Source organism: Salvelinus alpinus, chromosome 18 (genome assembly GCF_045679555.1).
Source record: "Salvelinus alpinus chromosome 18, SLU_Salpinus.1, whole genome shotgun sequence".
Taxonomy (NCBI): Eukaryota; Metazoa; Chordata; class Actinopteri; order Salmoniformes; family Salmonidae; genus Salvelinus; species Salvelinus alpinus.
Window position 1 is genome coordinate 2,243,611 of NC_092103.1, and position 16,564 is coordinate 2,260,174.

At 41.3% G+C, this 16,564-nt stretch overlaps 1 protein-coding gene across 1 annotated transcript in view; it reads left to right on the plus strand.

Moving 5' to 3' along the window:
- The window catches only part of LOC139543498 (lysosome membrane protein 2-like), a 66,306-nt gene that overhangs the window by 18,920 nt on the left and 30,822 nt on the right, over positions 1-16,564 (plus strand). Inside the window, exons 2-3 of the mRNA XM_071349610.1 lie at positions 4,998-5,155; positions 16,178-16,325. Coding sequence (XP_071205711.1) covers positions 4,998-5,155; positions 16,178-16,325 — 306 coding nt within the window. The remainder of the gene's footprint in view (positions 1-4,997; positions 5,156-16,177; positions 16,326-16,564) is intronic.

A 16,564-nucleotide genomic window follows, 5' to 3' on the forward strand; every position in this document is an offset into this window, starting at 1 on the left:
CACTCGCATTAACATCTGCTAACCATGTGTATGTGACAAATAAAATTTGATTTGATTTGATTTATATCAGTATATTGCGATTTTCGGTATTTTCTTTCTTCTGCGTTATGCTGAGTTGGACACATCTGCGCCTCATGGCTAACGTTTGCTGTTAATTACACAGTTGAAGACGACCTTCTACAACCGAGCAACGATTATTCTGGACAAATGACAACTTGTACAAGATTCTGATGGAAGCTCATCAAATAGTAGGAACAATTTATGATGTTAATTCGTATTTCTGTCGAAATTGTTTAGACTAATATTTCGCCATTAATTTGTAGCTATTACAATTTCGACCAAATAAAGATATATATAGCCACTAACCAAGAAACAACTTCATCAGATGACAGTCTGATAACATATTTATTGTATAGCATATGTTTTTTTAGAAAAATGTGCATATTTCAGGTATAAATCACAGTTCTACATTGCAGCTGCAATCTGAAATAGTGCCGAAGCAGCCAGAATAATTACAGAGACCAACGTCAAATACCTAAATACTCATCATAAAACATTTCTGAAAAATACACAGCGTACAGCAAATGAAAGACCAACATCTTGTGAATCCAGCCAATATTTCAGATTTTTTAAGTGTTTTACAGCGAAAACACAATTTAGCATTATATTAGCTTACCACAATAGCCGGAAACATAAGCCGTTTACCAGTAGCAAAGGTTAGCGATCGTAACAATCCAGCAAAAGATATATAATTTTTGACTAACCTTGATATACTTCATCAGATGACAGTCCTGTAACATCATATTACACAATGCATATACAGTGGGGAGAACAAGTATTTGATACACTGCCGATTTTGCAGGTTTTCCTACTTACAAAGCATGTAGAGGTCTGTCATTTTTATCATAGGTACACTTCAACTGTGAGAGACAGAATCTAAAACAAAAATCCAGAAAATCACATTGTATGATTTTTAAGTAATTAATTAGCATTTTATTGCATGACATAAGTATTTGATCACCTACCAACCAGTAAGGATTCCGGCTCTCACAGACCTGTTAGTTTTTCTTTAAGAAGCCCTCCTGTTCTCCACTCATTACCTGTATTAACTGCACCTGTTTGAACTCGTTACCTGTATAAAAGACACCTGTCCACACACTCAATCAAACAGACTCCAACCTCTCCACAATGGCCAAGACCAGAGAGCTGTGTAAGGACATCAGGGATAAATTGTAGACCTGTACAAGGCTGGGATGGGCTACAGGACAATAGGCAAGCAGCTTGGTGAGAAGGCAACAACTGTTGGCGCAATTATTAGAAAATGGTAGAAGTTCAAGATGACGGTCAATCACCCTCGGTCTGGGGCTCCATGCAAGATCTCACCTCGTGGGGCATCAATGATCATGAGGAATGTGAGGGATCAGCCCAGAACTACACGGCAGGACCTGGTCAATGACCTGAAGAGAGCTGGGACCACAGTCTCAAAGAAAACCATTAGTAACACACTACGCCGTCATGGATTAAAATCCTGCAGCGCACGCAAGGTCCCCCTGCTCAAGCCAGCGCATGTCCAGGCCCGTCTGAAGTTTGCCAATGACCATCTGGATGATCCAGAGGAGGAATGGGAGAAGGTCATGTGGTCTGATGAGACAAAAATAGAGCTTTTTGCTCTAAACTCCACTCGCCGTGTTTGGAGGAATAGAAGGATGAGTACAACCCCAAGAACACCATCCCAACCGTGAAGCATGGAGGTGGAAACATCATTCTTTGGGGATGCTTTTCTGCAAAGGGGACAGGACGACTGCACCGTATTGAGGGGAGGATGGATGGGGCCATGTATCGCGAGATCTTGACCAACAACCTCCTTCCCTCAGTAAGAGCATTGAAGATGGGTCGTGGCTGGGTCTTCCAGCATGACAACGACCCGAAACACACAGCCAGGGCAACTAAGGAGTGGCTCCGTAAGAAGCATCTCAAGGTCCTGGAGTGGCCTAGCCAGTCTCCAGACCTGAACCCAATAGAAAATCTTTGGAGGGAGCCGAAAGTCCGTATTGCCCAGCGACAGCCCCGAAACCTGAAGGATCTGGAGAAGGTCTGTATGGAGGAGTGGGCCAAAATCCCTGCTGCAGTGTGTGCAAACCTGGTCAAGAACTACAGGAAACGTATGATCTCTGTAATTGCAAACAAAGGTTTCTGTACCAAATATTCAGTTCTGCTTTTCTGATGTATCAAATACTTATGTCATGCAATAAAATGCAAATTAATTACTTAAAAATCATACAATGTGATTTTCTGGATTTTTGTTTTAGATTCCTTCTCTCACAGTTGAAGTGTACCTATGATAAAAATTACAGACCTCTACATGCTTTGTAAGTAGGAAAACCTGCAAAATTGTCAGTGTATCAAATACTTGTTCTCCCCACTGTGGGTTTTGTTCGAAAATGTGCATATTTCCGGGATCCGGGAGGGAACTGTATGCACATTTTTCTAACAAAACATATGCTATACAATAAATATGTTATCAGACTGTCATCTGATGAAGTTGTTTCTTGGTTAGTGGCTATTTATATCTTTATTTGGTCGAAATTGTGATAGCTACCTATGCAGGAAAAAAATGGTGGGAAAAAAAAGTTGTGTCTTTTGCTATCGTGGTTAGCTAATAGATTTACATATTGTGTCTTCCCTGTAAAACATTTAAAAAATCAGAAATGATGGCTGGATTCACAGATGTGTATCTTTCATCTGGTGTCTTGGACTTGTGATTTAATGATATTTAGATGCTAGTATTTACTTGTGACGCTATGCTAGGCTATGCTAGTCAGCTTTTTTACTGATGGGGGTGCTCCCGGATCCGGGATTGTGTGCAACTAGAAGTTAACAAACTATAGTTTAGGCAAGTCGGTTAGGACATTGTCGTGTCTTTACTATCATTAATAAGAAACCTCTGACGAGTCACCCTCCCGGATCCCGGATCCTCCTCATCAAAAAAGCTGACTAGCATAGCCTAGCCTAACGCGACAGGGATATCATATAATATAATTTCATGAAATCACAAGTCCAATACAGCAAATGAAAGATAAACATCTTGTGAATCCAGCCATCATTTCCATTTTTTTTTATATTTTACAGTGAAAACACAATATATATTTATATTAGCTCACCACAATAGCCAAACACACAACGCCATGTTTTCACCATGTTTCCACCACAAAGGTAGCTTTCACAAAACCCACAAATAGAGATAAAATTAATCACTAACCTTTGAAAAATTTCATCAGATGACAGTCTTATTATACAATAGAATTATGTTTTGTTCGGAAATTTGCATATTTAGAGCTACAAATCGTATTTTTACATTGCAGCCACCATCACAAATAGCACCAAAACAGCCAGAATAATTACAGAGAGCAACGTGAAATACCTAAATACTCATCATAAAACATTTATGAAAAATACATGTTGTACAGCAAATGAAAGATAAACATCTTGTGAATCCAGCCAATATTTCCGATTTTTTAAGTGTTTTACAGCGAAAACACAATATATATTTATATTAGCTCACCACAATAGCCAAACACACAACGCCATTTATTCACCGTAAAGATAGCTTTCACAAAACCCACAAATAGAGATAAAATGAATCACTAACCTTTGAACAACTTCATCAGATGACAGTCTTATAACATTATGTTATACAATACATTTATGTTTTGTTCGAAAATGTGCATATTTAGAGCTACAAATCCTGGTTTTACATTGTGAATACGTTGCTATGATCCACCAAATGGTCCGGAGAAATTTTGGACAGTCACGTAATCTAACCAAAAAAATCATCATAAACTTTACTAAAAAATACATGTTGTGCAGCAAATGAAAGATACACTGGTTCTTAATGCAACCGCTGTGTTAGATTTAAAAAAATAACTTTAGTACAACATACAGCATGCAATATTGTGAGACAGCGCTCACCAATTCTCCGCCTTGTTGGAGCCAACACAAACCACAAAAATACGAAATAACATCATAAATATTCTCTTACTTTTGATGATCTCCATCAGAATGTTGTGCAAGGAGTCCTAGTTCCAGAATAAATCGTTGTTTTGTTTTAGAATGTCCATTTCTTCTGTCGAATTAGCAACTTTGGCTAGCCATGTGGAGGGCACATGTCCAAGAAATCTTTGCGCCTGGAACGAAAAATTCCCAAATTCCCAATAAACGTCGAATGAACTGGTCAAACTCGGTTGAAAATCCTACTTTATGATGTTTTTCTCATATGTATCCAATAAAATCAGAGCCGGAGCATTTCGTCGTCTATACCTAACGCTTTTCAGAAGACAATATGAGGTTCCCTGGTGCGCAGTTGAATACTGACAAAAGAGCGGACCTGTCACTCCAAAAGCTCTCATGCGGTCTCACATCAAGCTAGACACCCCATTCAACATTCTACTGCCTGTTGACATCTAGTGGAAGGCGTATGAATTGCATACAGATCCATAAATATAAGCCAGTTGAATAGGCACAGAGCCCCATTTTCAGAATTTTCACTTCCTGTTGGGAAGTTTGCTGCCAAATGAGTTCTGTTTTACTCACAGATATAATTCAAACAGTTTTAGAATCTTCAGAGTGTTTTCTATCCAATGGTAATAATAATATGCATATTGTATGATCTAGAACAGAGTACGAGGCCGTTTAATTTGCGCACGATTTTTTCCCAAAGTGAAAACAGCGCTCCCTATTAAGAAGAAGTTTTAATAAGAAATTTGTGGAGCGGTTGAAAAACGAGTTTTAATGACTCCAACCTAAGTGTATGTAAACTTCCGACTTCAACTGCACCATGTTCTCACCGGCCTAAACACCAAAGAGCAGGCAACACAGAAGTTGATGTGCACAAAACAGACCACATAATTCAGCATTCTTCATATTCAAATTGACAACTGATGTAAAATGGGCTTTATAAAATACATTTGATTGATTGGTTCTATGTTTGTATCTTTCAGGAGATAACTCTGACAGAGGGCAGCCGTGTGTTTGAGACATGGAAGAACCCTCCTCCTCCCATCTTCATGCAGTACTTCTTTTTTAACGTCACCAACCCAGACGAGTTCCTGGCTGGAGCCAAGCCTTTCGTCTCTCAGGTTGGCCCTTACACATACAGGTAGGATTTGTGATGAATTGATGTGGTGTTCATAAAGACTTTTTGAATGATGTATGAAGTTCTAGTTTATCGCTCAGGTTGGCTCATACACCTACAGCTATATGTAGGCAAAGCACCAGCTATACTGATATTTTAAATCACCCTTTATGTAGTATGACATTGCTTATAAATGATATGTGAAGCATTTATGTGGTGCTTATAAAGCCTTTATGAAGCCATTATGAAGCCTTTATAAGTTTAAAGTTTGCCCAAACTAGAAACGTTTTTTTAAGGGGAACATATCTGCCCACCAAGAAAGCTATGTCCTGCTCCTTCCCTGACTTTTCCTAAATGTTTGTATTTTACACTGCTCATATCCGTGCTGTCCATGCATTCAGCACATGACCATTCGCACGGCAACATTTATTTGGCTGCTATAAGCAAAAACTAGTAACATAATAAACAAAAAACTGAAATATGCTCTTCTGTAGTCAATGGATGATAGGGCGCCAGAAACCAGATAGAAACTGATAATGGTGCACGTAACTTCAGTTAAGTTTTGGTCCGCCGATGTCGAAACCAAGTACTTGCTCAATTGCTTTGCATTTCTGGGGGAAAAATCAACCAGGCCAGCGGTGAGTGACTGTCTGAGACTGTGGTTTTGAGACTCGTGGAAGCAGAAATGTGACCATTGGCAACTTGTTCATACACTGGTGCTTTTGTTTATGAATACAGCAAATAATTTCACCTGCACCTGGCTGATTATATTATTATTATCATCTTTTCGTTTCTACTTTTCAAAAGAAGCTGTAACTGGACTTTATTAATAATTACTATAAGTCTAAAACTAATCGAATCTACAAATAAAGTTATAAATAAAGTTTTATTGTAAGGGAAACGAAAATAGGCTATAGGCCTACGTTTTTACTAGGACTTTGTAGAATTATACAAAACATATCCTTGACTCTATCTAAGCAATCTTAATTCTCAGCCTTTTTGTTTTTCAATGTGTGTTTTAAAAGAGAGCTTATCGCCAAGTACTTATATTGGGGAACTTGCTTAATTTGTGTGCAAATATGTAGGTTCACAGGGTCAATATTACAAGACCGAGAGAACAACATAAACATGCTTTAATAAGCATTTAGCACTATTTTAATAAGATCAGTAAGCAATTTTTGAATTGAGTTAAAACCATGCTGAAGGTCATAAATGGCCTGCTGTACTGAGGGGGCACAGGAGTAAATACTGTAACTGAATCATCCGTGTGGAGATGAATGTTAGAGGTTTTAACAGATAGACCAATATTATTTATATACATACTGAAGAGAACAGGGCCCAAAATCGACCCATGCAGCACACCTTTCGTAATATTGAGGAACTAGATTTGATACCGTCAGTAAGCTAGATACTGTAGTTTTTGAACCAATATAGGCCTATTTCAGACAACCTTTGAGCAGGGAATGTGATGAAAGAAATAAAAGCTGAAATAAATCATTCTCTCTACTATTATTCTGACATTTCACATTCTTATGTTGTATTATATTTTAACCACTATATTTTAGGAATGTGAAATGTCAGAATGATAGTAGAGAGAATTATTTATTTCAGCTTGCATTTCTTTCATCACATTCCCAGTGGGTCAGAAGTTTACATATACTCAATTAGTATTTGGTAGCATTGACTTTAAATTGTTTAACTTGGGCCAAACGTTTTGGGTAGCCTTCCACAAGCTTCCCACAATAATTTGGGCAAATTGTGGCCCATTCCTCCTGACAGAGCTGGTGTAACTGAGTCAGGTTTGTAGGCCCCCTTGCTCGCACACGCTTTTTCAGTTCTTCCCACAAATGCGAGCGTTACAACTCCAATACCTTGACTTTGTTGTCCTTAAGCGATTTTGCCACAACTTTGGAAGTATGCTTGGGATCATTGTCCATTTGGAAGACCCATTTGCGACCAAGCTTTAACTTCCTGACTGATGTCTTGAGATGTTGCTGCAATATAGATGTCCTAACCAACTTGCCAAAACTATAGTTTATTAACAAGAAATGTGTGGAGTGGTTGAAAAATGAGTTTTAATGACTCAGACCTAAGTGTATGTAAACTTCTGACTTCAACTGTAGCACAACATCTAAGACAAGTATAGCCACTGAAACAGTGTTATGTTCGTGTCTCAAACCAGAACGAGAAGTAAAAAAGAGAGTTGGCCAGGGTCTCTAAAAGTTTGGCAAGGCAAGATAGCTTGAAAATTGGACGTTAGTTGTCCAAGTCAGAAGGCTCTTGCCTTTATGTAGGGGGGGGACTTGTGCCATTGTCCAGATCTTAAGGATAGCCCTAGAAAAAAATTGTCAAGTAAAAATATAGGTTAATGAGTCTGCAATAAGTGGGTCAAACCGCAGCAGCAAAAAGGGATCAAGTGAGTCAGCCCCAGTGAATTTTTATTACATTGATCTTCAATAAGGCACTTAGTACATCATAGACATCAAATGGTTGAAAAGAAAATGAGGAATGTGGATCTGGGAATGTATCGTTCTTTTCAAACTGGCTCGATGTGAGCAAAGGACTCCCTCTACTGGAATCAGAGTTTTCAGAAGCTATTTCACAAAATAGGTGGCCCGCTGAGGAAAAGTGGTTATTAAAAGCACCACAAATGCCCATCTTATCTGTTATGGAACCAGAGGCTGTCATAACCTGCTGCGGTAATAAGGGGGTGGAGTTTTGTTTCAGATATTTGACTACCTTCCAGAAGGCAGCTGGATTCCCACTATTCTCTGATCCAAAGTTCAAGAAGTATGTTGATTTTGCTTTTCTAACCAGGGATAGACATCTATTTCTCAAGTGTCTGAAGGACTGCCCGTCAGACATATAATCAGTCAGCCTTAGTCCAAGCTCCTGTAATTTCTCTGATAGTTCATATGTAAACCAAGGATTAGCTTTATCCTTTACCCTTAGTTTATTAACCAGTCTATGCTTATCTGAAATTGAGTTGAGCAAATAAGTAAACCAATTTAGGGCCTGATCCGAGTCAGAGATATCTAACACAAAACTCCCCATTCACATAATCCCAGAACACAATTTAAATTCCTATAATTTCTCTTTGTAATAATGTGAGGCTGAGATATAGGGAGCTTTTCATCTCTCATGCAGGCAACGGGACAATGGTCACTGAACACATGAGGGGCGTTTTTGGCCTCATGGGTGGCCTCATGGGTGGAATGTTATTAATATCTTTCATAATTTCATAATTAATAAAGATTATTTAAAAATACTGGCAAAAATCTGGTGTTTCTATATCAAAAAGTTTAGTTATTTTTTTGTATTTTGTGATGTATATAAAGTGTAATATTTGGATGAAATCTCCAAATTAAATAAATGTCAACACTATATCTGACATGGTACAGGTGGTTCATTTTTTAAGCCCATAACCATGCGTGTGAGCAGGGGCCCCGCCAGGGATTTTGGGCCCTATGAAAAGATATCACATTGGGCCCCACCACCACAGGCCACACCAACCCTGAGCAATTGCTGTATCCACACACCTCCGAAACCCAATCGAATCATTCAAAGCTTTAAATAACTCTACCTTTGCAGGCTTGCAAATCTCTTGTTGTCCAATATTTACTGTACGATGTTTACTGACAGTGAGCTGTGAAAATATAACATTGTGCAGACATCCATGCAACATTCTGCATACAGTGGAATTCACTATTTCTCAAGTGTGAATTCAAGACTGATGCAAGACTGATACCCTCTATTAGAAATGTGCTAAAGGCCATTTTTTACAGTCTAAATGTTTTTGTAATGGTAAAGTTCTCTTAACATTAATGAATAACTTATAACTTAAATATACATTAACCTCTTCAATTAAAATACATTATCATTATCATCTATAGAATGATATAACAAACAAAGATTTTTGAACTAAGTATACATACCAACTAGATAATAAGCAGCTGTAAAAGTGGAAATGGAAAATGCAAACAAAATGGAAATCGAAATGAAAAGGCCTGATAGTGGCGCTAGAGGAAAGGTCAAGTGGTCACCAAATCAAGGTTCCTTCCACTTGGGGTCTTGATTGTGCACAACACATTTTATGGCAATCCAGCCATTACTTTGAGACATATCTTGTTCTCAGTCTGTTCTCAGTCTTGTTCTCAGCCTGTGGGCATTATGTGTATAGTGATCCAATATCCATAGCCATACCATTTAACAGTTATCACTGGCCCTTGCTCAGCCTTACTCACCAAGAGCCCAGCGCCAAGCCTTCTTGCTAGCAAAGTCACTGATCAGCTTGTTTTTCAACATCATCACTTTGTCTGTCTCTTTCTGTGCACAGTCTCTCATTTTCTCCATCCACATCATCTGCATTGGTACTGCCGGCACTGTCTTTCACCTCTTCATCCACTTCCACACTCCTCCCTGAAAAAACTATATCACTTGAAGAGGGTCCTGGCTCTGTAGAGTGTAGATGACGCATATGATAATATATCCTATGTTATAATACCATTTGTAATAATATCATAACCAAAATTTCAGTTACAACCATTTTGTTGACTTAAATTAACTGCACGCACCACAGAAAAAATTAAACAGCACTGAATCCTGCAGAATATTGACCCAAATTACCTGCAGTTGCATATCACCACCACTAGATGTCAGTAAACAACCATATTTCAGTCTGCATCAAAGCCATGGAGCCATACCTTGGCCATATGACTTGAAGGTATTATTTTAACTTTGGCTGTCACTAAATGCTTCAAACTGTCCAGCATCCAATAGACTATTGGTTGTTTTTGTTTCATATAATGATCATCATGTGGACAAATAATTACAGTGTTTGAATTCTTATCATTGAAGAGGATTTAATAATAATAATAATAAAAAAATGTATTCCCACGGACCCCCTGCAATTATGCCAAATGACATGTCATTTAACACAATGCTGCTCACCTCCTTCAGTTGGGAGTAGGGCTGGTTCAGGGATATGGGGATGGGGAGACAGGGCTGGTGAGCCTGAAGCTGCACCTGTTGGGCATGGCACAAGGCAGGGGCAGGGACAACTGATTTAGTATGAATAGCTTGCTAAAAGTTTGCCTGCGTTGATTAAATGTCGGCAAAAAGAGGAGCGAAATATAAACACCCAGATCTGTGAAGATATTAAGTAACTAATGTTAGGGGAGCAAAAGTAGCCTATTTCACAATGGACTAAGCTAACAGGTTAATTTCCACCACTCACGGACTACACCCACCTTTCTTTGAGAAAAATTGGCATACTGTAGCCCTTTCTTTTTTCTCTCCTCTTTTCTTTCTTTTCATTTTTGGTAGCCAGATTTTTCTTTAGGAAACTGAGACATGATGCTCCACCGGCACTCCTCACTCGCAATTCACTGCTAGCAAGTATCGTTCGCGCATGGTTTGGGGGCAGGACCGAACCATTGCATGTAAATAAACCGTTCGTTTTATTAGTACATTGTAAATCAAATATTATATTAATGATGATAGGTTAATAATTTAATATTGAAAAAAATGTACCTAATGTGCTAATATTTTTTTAAGGCCCCTTAGAATCAGTCACAGGCCCTTAGAATCGTCCTAAAGCCTCCCCCCCCCCCATATGGCACGCGCCCCTTTGTGTGAGATGTATACTTTTGTTTCAAAATATATTTGTTTAAGTCTACCAAGAATCATTCTGTGTGACCCTGATTTAGCCCACTGCAGTAAAAGGTTCAAGTTAGGGCGGGTTGGTTCAGTTATCATGAGTTAGATTTAGCTCAATGCAGATATATGTCATCCTATCGAAAGCTGGCATCAACCAATCCAGATTAGGATCACCCAAAATTAATAATTAGGATTTGGCATAGTTAGATTGCAAGTCAGACTATCGGCTAAGAGCACATGTTGAGGCAGAGGGAGGGCGACAAATTCCCACTATTATAAATTCAGCATTGTTAACAAGAGAGAGATACAGACACATTTAAGTTGTCGTTTGTAAATATGGAGACAGCTCCACCTCTGTCAACTCCATTGGATTTAAAAACATTATAAACAGTCAAAGACACATCAGTATCCGGCACAGTCTTAATTAGCCAAGTTTCAGATATTACCAGAATGTTCACATGTAGATATATTGTCTAGAACTGTACAAATGGGCCGATGCCTAGAGCTGGTACGTGGGCTAAAACAAACTGGTTACATGCAGGATGATGATAATGCTGATTATTTATGGTTGGGCACTGGGCCTGAAATAATTAGATGCTTGTTGGTCTTTCAGAGTTCCAAACAGTTATTTAAAATCCTGTTTCAGCTGTTCTGAGCTAGCCATCCCAATGTCATTAGATCCCACATGGACTACGACAGCGACAGCCCCCATGTTCTGGCGTAAAACGATAGGAAGCAGCCTGTGTCCGAGCCTCAGGATAACACAATGTTTTTGCATTGGGAACAAAGATGTTTCTCACATTAGAGCTGCCGATGATAACAGATGGTGAGATTTGTATTTGTATTTATTATGGATCCCCATTAGCTGAGCTACTCTTCCTGAGGTACAGCAAAATTAAGGCAGTAGTACAATTTTAAAAACATTACAATACATTCACAACAGATTTCACAACACATTAAGTGTTTGCCCTCAGGCCACTACTCTACTACCACATATCTACAACACAAAATTCATGTGTACGTGTGTGTATAGTGCGTATGCTATCGTGTGTGTCTGTGCATGTGTTTGTGTCTCTTCACAGTCCCCGCTGTTCCATAAGGTTTATTTGTATCTGTTTTTTAAATCAAATTTTACTGCTTGCATGAGTTACTTGATGTGGAATAGAGTTCCATGTAGTCATGGCTCTATGTAGTATTGTGCGCCTCCCACAGTCTGATCTGCTGTCATGTCTTCTGGTGGCATGTCTTGTGGGGTATGCATGGGTGTCTGAGGTGTGTGGCAGTAGTTCAAACAGACAGCTCAGTGCATTTAACATGTCAATACCTCTCATAAAAATACAAGTAGTGATGAAGTCAATCTCTCCTCCACTTTGAGCCATGTGTCACGCCCTGACCCTAGAGAGCCGTTTTATTTCTCTATTTGGTTAGGTCAGGGTGTGATTTGGGGTGGGCATTCTATGTTTTCTATTTCTTTGTTTTCTCTGATGTTCCCAATCAGAGGCAGCTGTCTATCGTTGTCTCTGATTGGGAATCATATTTAGGTAGCCTTTTTCCCACCTGTGTTTTGTGGGTAGTTATTTTCTGTTTAGTATCTGTTTACCTGACAGAACTGTTCACTTTTGTTTTGTTACTTTGTTCGAGTGTTTCTTTGATCAATAAAATCATTAACACTTTCCACGCTGCGCTTTGGTCCACTCATTCCGACGGGAGCCGTTACAGAACTACCCACCACCAAAGGACCAAGCAGCGTGGTAAAAAGGACGAGTGGACATAGGAAGAGATCCTGGATGGAAAAGACCCTGTACGCAGGTCGGGGAGTATCGCCGTCCGAAGGAGGAGATAGAAGCAGCAAAAGCGGAACGGCGACGTTACGAGGAGTTGGAGCAACGAGGCAAGAACGAGAGGCAGCCCCTTTTGGGGGGCACACGGGGAGATTGGCAGAGTCAGGGTTCAGACCTGAGCCAACTCCTCGTGCTTACCGTGGGGAGCGTGTGACCGGTCAAGCACCGTGCTATCCGGTTCTGCGCACCATGCCTTCAGTGCGCATCCACAGCCCGGTGCACTCTGTGCAAGCTCCCCGCAGTGGCCGTGCTAGAGTGGGCATTCAGCCAGGACGGATTGTGCCGGCTCAGCGTTCCTGGCCTCCGGTGCGTCTCTTCGGCCCAGGTTAACCTGTACCAGCTCTACTCACGGTGTACCCGGTTCGCCAGCACAGCCCAGTGCGGCCTGTTCCAGCTCCCCGCACTTGCCGGGCTACAGGGGGTATCCAGCCAGGACGAGTTGTGCCAGGTCTAAGCTCGAGACCTCCAGTGCGCCTCCACAGCCCAGTGTATCCGGTGCCTGTTCCACGCACCAGGCTTCCAGTGCATCTCCCCAGGCCAGTGAGACCTGTTCCGGCTCCACGTACGAAGCCTCCAGTGATGATCCATGATCCGGAGCCTGTAGTGATAATCCATGGCCCGGAGCCTCCAGTGATGATCCATGGCACGAAGCCTCCAGTGATAATCCATGGCCCGGAGCCTCCAGTGATAATCCATGGCACGAAGCATCCAGTGATGATCCATGGCCCGGAGCCTGCAGTGATAATCCATGGCCCGGAGCCTCCAGTGATAATCCATGGCACGAAGCCTCCAGTGATGATCCATGGCCCGGAGCCTGCAGTGAAAATCCAGGGCAAGGAGCCTCCAGCAACGGTCCGCAGTCTGGAGCCTCCAGCGACGGTCCCCAGTCTGGAGCCTCCAGCGACGGTCCTCAGTCCGGAGCCTCCAGCGACGGTCCGCAGTCCGGAGCCTCCAGCGGGGGTTCCTAGTCCGGAGCCTCCGGCGACGATCTGCAGTTCGGAGCCTCCAGCGGTGGTTCCCAGTTCAGAGCCTCCGGCGATGGCCCGGTTCCTCCGGTAACGATTCACGGTCCGGAGTCTCCGGCGACGATCTTCAGTCAGGTTCCACAGAAGCGGAGGGATCAGCGTAGGGAGTGGGGGCTACGTCCCAAACCGGAGCCGCCACCGATGGTAGATGCCCACCCGGACCCTCCCCTATAGGTTCAGGTTTGCGGCTGGGAGTCTGCACATTTGGGGGGGGGGGGGGTACTGTCACGCCCTGACCTTAGAGAGCCGTTTTATTTCTCTATTTGGTTAGGTCAGGGTGTGATTTGGGGTGGGCATTCTATGTTTTCTATTTCTTTGTTTTTGGCCGAGTGTGGTTCCCAATCAGAGGCAGCTGTCTATCGTTGTCTCTGATTGGGAATCATACTTAGGCAGCCTTTTCCCCACCTGTATTTTGTGGTAGTTATTTTCTGTTTAGTATCTGTTCGCTTTCGTTTTGTTACTTTGTTCGAGTGTTTCTTTGATCAATAAAATCATGAACACTTTCCACGCTGCGCTTTGGTCCACTCATTCCGATGAGAGCCGTTACACCAGGAGAGATTGACATTCATAAAAGTTATGTTAGCTCTCTGTGTACATCCAAGGGTTAGCCGTGCTGCCCTGTTCTGAGCAAATCGCAATTTTCCCTCTTTGTGGCACCTGACCACACCACTGAACAGTAGTCCAGGTGTGACATATTTAGGGCCTGTAGGACCTGCCTTGTTGATAGTAAGAAGGCAGAGCAACACTTTATTATGGACAGACTTCTCCCCGTCTTAGCTACTGTTGTATCAATATGTTTTGACCATGACAGTTTACAATCCAGGGTTACTCCAAGCAGCTTAGTCACCTCAACTTGCTCAATGTCCACATTATTCATTACAAGATTAAGTTGAGGTTTAGGGTTTAGTGAATGATTTGTTCCATTTCAGTTTCTGTAATAGCTGACATGTAAAGTGTTGAGTCATCCACATACATAGACATGCCAGCTTTACATGCCAGTGGCATGTCGTTAGTAAAGATTGAAAAAAGTAAGGTCTGTCAGTTTTTGTAAAAGAAAAAGAGAGACCCACACTCTAGGAGCTCAATTTAATAACATATATCCAACGTTTCGACAGACAAGCTGTCTTCATCAGGGTATAATGCCAAACACTGCGGGTGACTAGTTTATATAGTCTCAAAGGTGTCTAATAATGGCAGGGTGTGGCCTGATATCATTGGTTAATTCTTAGATATAAAAATAAATACAAAAAACATGAATGATAGCCTACGATCATAGATACAATTTGGCTACATAGGCCTATAAAACATTTACAATGAATAGCAAAATCACAATAATAACAGGAATGGTGTACTCTACGTTGAGACCAAAGGGAGCAAGGGTCTTTAAATTAAAGATCCAGGCAGCCTCTTGTTTTAACAATAAATATTTGAGGTCACCCCCTCTCCTAGGGAGACCTATGTGTGTGTCCTTTGACACTATATAAACTAGTGACCCGCAGTGTTTGTCATTGACACACCATACCCCACCTTGTTTGATGTTTTTATTGTTACTGGTATTAGTTTGGAGGTTGCTTTGTCAAGTTGCTTTGACATTTGATCGCAATCAGGAGTTTGGAAACTGCCAGATGGTGAAGCATGATTCCTCACTCCAGTGAATGCGTTTCCACTGCTCCAGAGTCCAATGGCGGTGAGCTTTACACCACTCCAGCCAATGCTTGGCAGTTTGACAGACAAATCTGGGTTTGGTGGATGCCAGGAGAACACTACCTGTCCCAATGCATAGTGCCAACTGTAAAGTTTGGTGGAGGAGGAATAATGGTCTGGGCTGTTTTTTATGATTCAGGCTCATTAGTTCAAGTGAAGGGAAATTTTAACGATGCAGCATACAATAACATTCTAGATGATTCTGTGCATCCAACTTTGTGGCAACAGTTTGGGGAAGACCTTTTCATGTTTCAGCAGTAACAATGCCCCTGTGCACTAAGCAAGTTCCATACAGAAATTGTTTTATATAAGCCTACAGTTTCTTTATCTGAATCTCTGATATTCAATGATATTCAATCAATCAAATGTATTTATTAAGCCCTGTTACATTCAGCAGAGGTCACAAAGTGCTATACAGAAACCCAGACTAAAAACCCAAACAGCAAACAATGTAGATGTAGAAACACAGTGGCTAGGAAAAACTCCCTAGAAAGGCAGGAACCTAGGAAGAAACCTAGAGAGGTACTAGGCTTTGAGGGGTGGCCAGTCCTCTTCTGGCTGTGGAGATAGTACATGGCCATAAAGGCCAGATTTTTCTTCAAGATGTTCAAACGTTCAAACGAACAGCAGGGTCATTCAGACGTCGAGTGTTCCATAGCGGCAGGCAGAACAGTTAAAACTGGAGTAGAATCATGACCAGGTGGACTGGGGACAGCAAGGAGTCATCAGGCCAGGTAGTCCTGAGGCATGGTCCTAGGGCTCAGATCCTCCAGGAGGGGAGGGAGATATTGACTTTCCCCATGTCTCCTCTGTCCCAGGGAGTACAGGCCCAAGGAGAACGTGACCTTTTTAGAGAATGGGACCAGGGTCGCTGCCTACCAATCCAAGACCTTTGTGTTTCTGCCAGAGAGGTCAGTGGGTGATCCTGACATAGACATGATCACAACCATCAACATCCCAGCTGTGGTGAGTAAAAGTGTGTGTGTGTGTGTGTTTACACTGTTATGAGCTCTTATTTTTCTCTTCTAAAGCCAACCATCATGTTTAGTGTTGTGTATGTAGAGGTAATTAACAGCTCCTAAGTTTAAGCATACCATTCATTTCTTAATTTTTCTTTGTTTTCTCTTTTTTCTTGTTGTTATTTTAAGTAGTTGTGTTGTTTTTTTGGTCGTTGTGTTTGACAATAAGTAATCTCTCCCACCCTC